The sequence below is a fragment of the Cicer arietinum genome, chromosome 4, assembly GCF_000331145.2.
Source record: "Cicer arietinum cultivar CDC Frontier isolate Library 1 chromosome 4, Cicar.CDCFrontier_v2.0, whole genome shotgun sequence".
NCBI classification, from domain to species: domain Eukaryota; kingdom Viridiplantae; phylum Streptophyta; class Magnoliopsida; order Fabales; family Fabaceae; genus Cicer; species Cicer arietinum.
The window spans coordinates 1,390,421-1,399,757 of record NC_021163.2 but is presented as its reverse complement, the minus strand read 5'-3'; the positions used below and the strand labels follow the sequence as shown (position 1 = coordinate 1,399,757).

The 9,337-nt window shown below is 30.7% G+C and overlaps 2 protein-coding genes across 2 annotated transcripts; one reads left to right on the top strand and one right to left on the bottom strand.

The window, feature by feature from the left end:
• Positions 1-2,723: 2,723 nt before the first annotated feature.
• Positions 2,724-3,878, top strand: LOC101510135 (histone H1). The gene is made up of 2 exons (XM_004495071.4): positions 2,724-2,994; positions 3,083-3,878. The coding sequence occupies exons 1-2, from the start codon at positions 2,818-2,820 to the stop codon at positions 3,704-3,706; spliced, it is 801 nt and encodes a 266-aa protein (XP_004495128.1). The 5' UTR covers positions 2,724-2,817; the 3' UTR covers positions 3,707-3,878.
• Positions 3,879-4,536: 658 nt separating this feature from the next.
• Positions 4,537-8,691, bottom strand: LOC101510456 (calmodulin calcium-dependent NAD kinase). The gene is made up of 9 exons (XM_004495072.4): positions 8,563-8,691; positions 8,245-8,421; positions 7,729-7,952; positions 7,486-7,547; positions 6,729-6,950; positions 6,492-6,618; positions 5,606-5,928; positions 5,228-5,372; positions 4,537-4,883 (listed from the first exon to the last, which is right to left on the bottom strand). Exons 1-9 carry the CDS (start codon positions 8,567-8,569, stop codon positions 4,620-4,622), a joined length of 1,551 nt encoding a protein of 516 aa, XP_004495129.1. The 5' UTR covers positions 8,570-8,691; the 3' UTR covers positions 4,537-4,619.
• Between the last annotated feature and the right edge of the window lie 646 nt (positions 8,692-9,337).

Here is a 9,337-nt window from a genome sequence, read left to right as displayed (position 1 = left end):
AAATGACAACTTCCTTAAAGGAATATATATATTTTTTAATTAAAGAAGTTGTCTTCTAAAAAAGGGACTTCTTACATACAGATTTTTTTTAAGTTAACAAAAAAATATATATAATTAATTAAAATTCATTCATACAAAACAACATCTCAAATTTTACAAAATCTTACGTTCGTCAAAACTATTTAGTGCTTTTGACTGACGTGTATAAAGTTGTTAATGTATTCAACATCTACAAAGAAGAGTTTCTACCTATAGCCGATGAAGGATACTATGCCACATATAAAGGTGAAATATATATTGTATCACAATTCTAAAGTGCATAAAATAAAAAAATGTCGTTTAAAAAGTATCCGTATTAAAACTGAAATGGACGTTAGAGAAAAAATGTTCAAAAATTGTGGAATATGTTGGTTAACCGGAGATACTCGAAAACGTCGTCCAAATATTACACACAACTTTAGTGAATCTACATAATTTTTATAAAATTTATGTTATTTTTTTTATGAATTATATATATATATATATATATATATATATTTTTTGTTAATTTAATATTAAATTGAATATAAAAAAAAAATTCCCTTAAAGATGTCGCTTTTGCAAACTCGAACTTTCGTGAATAAGTTGTCATTTGCAAAAATGACTTATAATTAAAAAATAAAAAGTATTTTGGTATATAGTTTTTAAAAGAGAGTAATTTAATAATATTTTTTTAAAATAAGGATTATTAAAAAAAAATCCCTCTAAACTACAAGGACAAAAACAATATATATATATATATATATATATATATATATATATATATATATAAACACAATATTGTTTAGGATATCAATATTGATATATAGCGTTGATAAACGATATAGTGTTGATTTGAGTATTAAACAATCTATTTTAAAATTACGTTAAATTATATTTTAATAAATGTTGAAATTATTAGTTTAGTTCAACTTGGACTCAAATCCTTAAAAAATATCAAACTAATTTAATTAGTTTTGGTTAAATTATTGTGATCATATGAACATTTCGTTTGATTTTTATATCTTTAGATAAAATTTACAACTCAAATAGTTGAATTTAGGTTGAAAAATTTATTTTATTTTCTAGTTATATTAGTTGTTTTTTTAAATTTTTTTTATAAATTATTTCCTCCGATTTTTATTTTTTTATAACAAATTTCTGAATTATAATTTAGTCAACAAAAATTTAATGTATTTGATCCAGAACTGTTTTAAAGATTTTTGAGACCTTGTTATAATCTTAAAAATTGGGCCTAATAAAATGTTGCAAATTTAACAATTAACAAAATTAGTAAAATAAATTTTAGTCTATATACATATATATCTACATGAGGATCTACACGTATGATAAACATGATGCATGTCATTTGATTATGTTAATTAATGTAACAAGAAAGAAGCATAAATAACATGTCACATTCAAATATTAGTTTCAAACATATGGCAAAGATAACCCAACAACCACAATATCTATATTAATTAATATATGTAAGATTTAACCGAAATTAGTTACAATCGATAATCATATTCAAACCACAATTATCCTATAGAATTATATAATTTGATGTTCATAATCTTATTACAATTAATAATTATTTATCTTTAATTTTTTAAAACATATATTTTTTTCTTATAAATTTTAACTATTTCCATACTTTCAATCAAACTTATATGTAAAAGTTTACTCAAAATCATTCTTCACATGATAATTTTATAATTTTACACAACCACGTTCTCTATATTCATCCGGACAAATGTATTTGAAAGAGCGGCGGTGATGGCACAAAGAATTACTAAAATAATTTTATAATTTGCCATTCTACTATAAAAAAAATTTAGGAGATTCAAGTGTCAATTCTATTTTAGTGAATACAATGAATCAGATTAATTTTAACTATATTATAATTTAAATGTTTGTTCAACAAACTAACCTTTAAAAAAATTGTTGAAAACTTATGTAATATAAAAGATCAATACATAGTTCAACAACAAATCGATTAATAACAAAACACATGAAATAACCTAATAGCTATTAATATATTGAATTTATGCAAACTAACGTTGTACCAAAATATGAATAGCAATTTTGTTGTTAGCTACAAAACTTGAGAACAAAGAGGTTAACTTGTTAAACTTCAACAATTTTCTAAGCCATTGTTCCATATTTAAATCTTATTAGATTTTCATGATTCTTGATACAATAAAATTCTATGTTAATCTGTTTTCCAAGGGTTATATTAATCTCATCCCAAATTAAAACATTTCCTTAATTAAAAAAATATATTAATAATACAACTAAAAACACAAGTCATGACCATTCTAACTTCAAAACAAAATTTCTCCCAACCCACAAATCCATCCAACACGAGGAGACACTCATAAGAAAGCTCACATAAAATATTAGAAGCCTGAAAAAACCGCATCCCTATTCATAAAGTAAAACTCAAGTTACAAGCAAATGAATCAAGTCAAAAAGCACACCCTAATCAAGTAATAGCACTTCCAATTCAGAGCCATAATAACATTATTACTCAGCCTACATCAAATACGCACCATAATAACCATCGATAAAAACTCCATCCAATGGCTCACGTTCAAACTTGAATAAAGAATCAATCCGTATAACGAGTCTTTGAACCAATGAGAATTAAGTAATTATATACGGTCATAAATGTCCTCCACTATTTAAACTATCAAAACTCAACGTATTTTCTCACACCAATATTCAAACTTCATTTAACACATAATCTAATAATTCAATTACTTTTCTAGTCTTTTCTTAACCCCAAACATTTCAATGGCAACAGAAGAGCCAATTGTTGCTGCAGCACCCGAACCAGCCACCGTCGAATCACCAGCTAAGGAGATTGAGGAACCAAAATCCGAATCGCAGAAGGTGAAGAAAGCCAAGGAAACCAAACCTAAGAAAACTTCCAAACCACGAAACCCTACTTCACATCCCACTTACGAAGAGGTTAGATCCAATTCACTCTTTTCTATAGTACTCCATTTTTAATTAATTGTTAATTAGATCTAATTATTGATTACTGATTCAATTTCAGATGATTAAGGATGCAATTGTGAGTTTAAAGGAGAAGACAGGTTCAAGCCAATACGCTATTGCAAAATTCATCGAAGAGAAATATAAACAGCTTCCTCCGAATTTCAAGAAGCTATTGCTTCACAATTTGAAGAAGAATGTTGCTTCTGGAAAGCTTGTTAAGGTTAAAGGTTCATTCAAGCTTTCTCCGGCAATGAAGCCTTCAGTGACTACAACGAAGAAGAAGGCCGTAGCGGAAAAGCCCAAGCCCAAGCCGAAACCATCTGCCAAGGTTAAGGCAGTGAAATCAAAGACTGCCGAGAAGCCGAAGTCTAAATCTGTTACTGCGAAGCCAAAGTCCAAGCCTGCTGCGAAGCCCAAGCCTGCTGATGTGAAGCCCAAGTCTGCCGCTGCTAAGCCCAAGTCTGCTGCTGCTAAGCCCAAAGTTGCTGCCAAGGTGAAAGCAGCTGTGAAACCGAAGGAGAAACCCGTGAAGGCCGCAAGGACGTCGACTAGAACAACACCGGGGAAGAAAGTTGCTGCAGCACCTAAGAAAGCTGTGGCAGCTAAGAAAGCTCCTGTGAAGGCTAAAAGTGTAAAATCTCCGGTGAAGAAAGTATTGACGAAGAGAGGGGGAAAGAAATGAGAGTTGGAGAGTAATTTCATTTTAGTTATAGGGTTGTAAAGTTCTTTAATATCGTGGGTGGTTCAACCGATGTCCATGATAATAACAAAATTTTATATGATCTTTATATGATTGAATTCTTATAACTAAATTCTTGTTAAAAGATAATGGTAATTGAAGTGTTTCTATGTAACTTGCTCTACAATCAAAGAGAACAAGAATAGATTTGACATTAGTTTTTTTTTTTCTTTCAAATTAATTAGTAAACTATCATGAGAGCATATAAAATTAAGCTGGTAACCTCTTAAGAGCATATTACAAGCTAGTTTTATAATCTATTTTAAATATATAGCAAAATGTTTGTCATAATACGATGGATGATGGATGGGCTTTAAGAGGAAGTGTTAACAAAATGTTTGTCTTGCAGCGGTTGAGCTATCAAGGTTAGATGCTACTCCCTCCTGTATCAAATATAAGTAAAATTGATTAAAAGAAAGTTGGTGTATTTAATTTGAATTTTGAATCAATTATATCAATTTTCTTTAATATATTTTAAGTTATATTTGAGGATGGAGATGGTGATGGGTTTATTATGTCACTCATTCTCTATTATGACTAAAATTGACAGAGTTTGTTTTGTTTGTTATGATCACTCCAACTAGACAACGCTTTGGGTACCTCTCTCTGATCAAGGTTTCGTTGTTTGAATTAACCAAATATTAAACATTTAATCAAATAAATTTAACTGAAAGCAAATGCAAAATGCTGCAATTTTAAGAGTTTGACTATATGTTGTTCTTTTGTACATTCAAATTGATCACATTAATACAACAATCATTAAAAAAATGGTATCAAATTTCAATAACCTATGTAAGCTCATAGATGAGTTCCATCTTATGAACCTTATCTTAAATGCTAAGGTTGACAAATATCATCACTGCTCCATCAAGTTAGCAGTTTGGATTCCGTATCTCTCAACCTTTTGAATTGAAAACTTCAGCTCCTGTTGGATATTCAACCTTGAAGGAGATAATACAATGTCTTTCCATATCGATCCGGCTTCGCATGTTGGGTTTGGGTGCTTGTAAAGTTCATGTATGGAGTCAGCATCTTCATTCAACCTAGCAACTCTCTTCAAACAATCAATTTCATCTGGATCAACCAGCAGTGTCTTGTCTCTGTCTTTCCATCCTATCAACTTCACAACAATAATTTGGTCAGTACTAGGTTATGATGTTGGACATCAGTGAAAATAAAAAGAAATAGAAATGACAATAGTCAATGGTTAGTAATATAAATATCTTTCTTGCAACAGTGTTAATAGCATGATGGTGCATTTTAGAAAGGAAATGAGGTTGAATTGTATTATTGATTATCACAAACATTAGTCATTTGTGTATAACTAAACACATTATAATTTTTTCTGCTCTAAAAGGTTAAATGACAATATAATTTATGAAAGATATAATATTATCAATCATATTAGTTAATGATGAAAATCACATCTATAAGAGAAAAGAAGGACAAGGGAATTATGTGTACCTTGGGAGGGCCTTCCAAAGCATTTGTGCTGTATAACCTGGCATTATCTACTAGCTGACAGTAGGTCAAAAATGCATCAGCAAATCTCCTATGAGATTTCAATTGTGATTTCACTCTTACTGCTCTTCTACACATGATAGCTCTCCTGTTGACATTCAAGTCTGTCTGTTAGAATACTCAATTTTCATTAAAAGCTAGGCAGCACTACTGACAATGCAGCTAGAAAGCGTGTTAACACATGTTATATTCAACTACTTCCATTTTCAAATTAGTATCGATTGTGATGTTTGTGTCTGTATCAATGCTTAATAGACTGGAAGGATTATGATTGATATGTAAGGTTTTCAAATATAAAGGTTAATAATGAAATGAATCTACCTTATGCCTCTAATAACTGCAAGGTAAGCATCACATACTACTCCAACAAGCTCTATTCTATATGGTTTCCTTTTTTTCCCTCCAACTTGTTCAGGTTCTTCATTTTCAATTCGTTCCCAGTAGCTTTCTGTTGTAGTTCCATCATCATTCACCTTGTAGCCAGTTCCCATGCGGTAACGGCGGCGGTGGACATTTCTAGCCATCGTTATTGTTTGCACAACAAATGGTACCCATGAGAATGTGCCATCCATAATCACATCTCTTCCTTCATTTAGTGCTGTTACTAAGAGGGATGAGGCTGCATCTGTTGATGATTGGTGTACCTGTTTTTCAACAATGGCTTTATCATGCAATATCCAAAAGCATTATACAATTTGAGCAGGTGTGTTTGGATAGACAATTTAACTAACCGTTTACTAAATAAATGCTTGTTATACAAACTCTTATGTCGTTCAATTATTTTCATGTAAGTTATAATTTGTTTTCTTATGCTACGTTGGAGAGTTTATTGAAATAAGTTGATTATAGATAGAGCTGTCTAATCAGGTCGTTCATCCTGGTCTGACATAGTCCAGCAGGCTTGATTGAAAAAATGGGTTAAACTGGGCTAATTTATAATTTCACTGGGTCACAAATTTGGTGGTCTAAGCCGCACCTTAAACACGTTGGCCAGTGTCAGCCAAGCCCGGATTTTTTAAACACAAATTTAGCCTCACCGTAAGTACAATGTAAGTACAAAATAAGATATTGTAAATAAAATATTTCAAATTCACCAACCTCCCCAACATAATGAAGTGGAAAGAAATAGAATGTCATTGACCCATTGTCATGCATAAACAGAATAGAATCCATGAAAACAAACAGAAGAAAGTTTCAATCATCTCACCAATTCAGCCATTCGAATCATGTCATGATGCCCTCTTGAACTTAGTGCCTTATAGATAACATCTGATTCTTTGAAAGCATCTGCCTCAATGATAACAGCATTGCTAGCTGCTCCAACCCAAAAAGGCCTGTTTGAATTTCAATATTCACAGAGGAAACAGCATTAAGTTCTTAGTGTTTATTTTGATTTAATGATTCATTTTTGTTCATTCAAATGTATAATATTAACTTCTCTTACTCTTTGAGAATATCTTTAAGAACAGTGCTCTTGCCAGCTCCCATACCCCCACCCATGAAAAGAAGCACTGGACTCCTATCACTGTGAGCCACTGGAGCCATCACCTCTGTGCATCTATTGTCATCATTTGTTACAAGTCCCATTGCTTTCATCTCTTCTACTAATGTATTGAAAACTCTAGCCACCTTCAGATTTTTTGTTACCCTTTCAACCCTTTGATCCCTGTATAAAGAATTGTATTTAACTTCAAAAGGAAAAAAATAAGAAGCATTGAAGTAAGTACCCCTTTTTCACACTGTTAAAAATTATTTCTAGGAGCATTGTGAGAACAATTCACTTTTGGTACCAACTAGTCCAAATATAAAATAAAGTTTTGTTAGAATTTTTCAATGTCTCTTTGATTTAGTAATAACTGGATAGGTTGCTTGCGTGAGAGTCAAAGGTAATCTTGTAAATTGCACCGTAGTATTTAAGCACAAGTTGTACACTGTAAATCCTAAGCATGAAATTGATAGAAAGGTACTGCAATTGCTCTGCACACGGAGAGATACGCAAATTAACTGAATTTCGTGATCAAACGTCGTATTTCATTATTTATGTTTTTCATGTCATTATTCTTTTGAACCTGGATGCTTTTCTAAAATATAAATTAAAATCTTTTATCATTTGTATCATGTTTCATAAAATGATCCCCGCATCTATTTCAAAGATGGTTTGATTATTATTGTTAGAGAATAATGTAAAACAATTAACACACCTAGTTGCTGCCATAACTATGTGCTTGAACTTCTTTTTTGGTTCAGTGTCAGAGCTCAAGACCTGCAAAGCCATAAAAAGCAAATATTTTTGGTATATGGTTAGTTTTTCCCCCTTTTAAATTTTTTCAGTAAAACATAAGAAAATTTGTCACAGGTAAAGTAGTAGTTATTGTAAGAAGGACATTAATAAGGGCTAGCATCATATCATAGGTGGATTAAAATTCTTATCCTCCAATTAATACCTGACTTATCAATAAATCACCAAGGCTCCAATGAAATGCAAAGTAACTAAGAATACATCTCTCAAACTCCTCCACAAGCTTGACAAAAAGTGAATCCGCATTTTGTTCATTTTCAAAGAAGGCATAGATATCATCTTCACATCCATCAGCTTTCCTTATGTATTCAGAAGCCAATTTACATAAATTAGGACAACTTCTCCTATCTTTGAACCCCATTTGCCTAGCTGCAACAAATCATACAAAATATCATAACATTATATACACACGACTCACGGAGATACAAAATTACACTTTTGAAACATTGTCGACCTTCTTTTTTAGTTTATAATACAATTTATGAATCGTCTTAAATCGACTTATTAATGAGACAAAATTTATCTGTTTTAATCCAAAAGTATGAAAATAAATGCACTATATATACCGCTGAGTGCAGAGGATCCAAATTCATTTTGTATCGTAGATCAATTTAAAAGAAATCACATAGACATGAATTATGTATCTATATTAATTAATTACCTACGTAATGAGAGAATCTCTCAAGCTTTGGGGTTTGTCCTGACTTTGCTAATCTCAAACGTGGGATGATCTTTCGATCTCTAATCTGTTTTAGGCGATAATGCATTGCTGCAGCAATTATCAACCCAATGGAAGAAGCCACCACGATCTGTGTGACACTAGGTTTGCCATTATACTCTGATGAACAACATTAATTAACACTAGTGAGAAATCAAACCATGCATATATCATATAGTTCTACTTTGCATGAAGAATATTATGGATCACATTTTCAATATCAATAATCAATTAAAAAGCCATAAAACGATGATTACGTACCCTGCATTTCGGTAAAGAAATGAATGAAAGAGAGTTAGATAGAGAGCACCGGAGCTATAAGAGAATGTGGATCACTCTGTGTCTCGATCATTGGTTTCCGAATTCTTGTTGTTATCACGTTGAAGGAAATTCATAACACGTGGATGCACATACGACTTTGCATGATAACATATTAATTGATTTTCTTTTTTGGTAACAACTTATTACTAATTCATTTGATATTAAGAGTTTTATTATTTTTAATTTAAATGTATTTCGATTCTATTTTATTTTTGTTTTTAATTATCTGAATTAATTGATTATTTTGGTTTTTTTTATTAATTAGATATTTGACCTATTCTAGAAAAGGGTTAATAAAATAAATCATTAAATACAAACGAGTTTAATTCTTTTTTATATAGTCTCTTGTTTTATTATAAGTCCCTTATTTAGATTATACACAATTTTTTAAGAAAATAATTAGTGCGGAGTATTTCCATAAATTGGGATAATACTAATAAGAGTATATTAGTGAAAAAAATAATTAATACTTCTTTGATGATATAAAGTGATAAATAACATGAAACAAATAAATATTGCAAATGAAGCAAACGAAATATATTTCCAAACCACCAAATGATTGTATTAATAGTTATCACGTCGAACAAAGTAGGGGTGACAACCATTAATTGGATTTAGTTTTATAGCGTCGATAGTTAAAGATTTGGTTTGGAATGTGAATATTTTACATCACTATTTATCACCGGATGATGTCTTAAGAACTCATTTTTTTTGA

What these genes read in the sequence shown, in the direction of transcription:
- LOC101510135 (XM_004495071.4), top strand. Translation starts at nt 2,818, where the DNA reads ATGGCAACAGAAGAGCCAATTGTTGCTGCAGCACCCGAACCAGCCACC. An exon ending in CACATCCCACTTACGAAGAG is followed by an intron (nt 2,995 to 3,082) that starts GTTAGATCCAAT and finishes ATTCAATTTCAG; the next exon opens with ATGATTAAGGATGCAATTGT.
- LOC101510456 (XM_004495072.4), bottom strand. An exon ending in GTGATTTATTGATAAGTCAG is followed by an intron (nt 7,548 to 7,728) that starts GTATTAATTGGA and finishes ATGGCTTTGCAG; the next exon opens with GTCTTGAGCTCTGACACTGA. An exon ending in CTTAAAGATATTCTCAAAGA is followed by an intron (nt 6,619 to 6,728) that starts GTAAGAGAAGTT and finishes AAATTCAAACAG; the next exon opens with GCCTTTTTGGGTTGGAGCAG.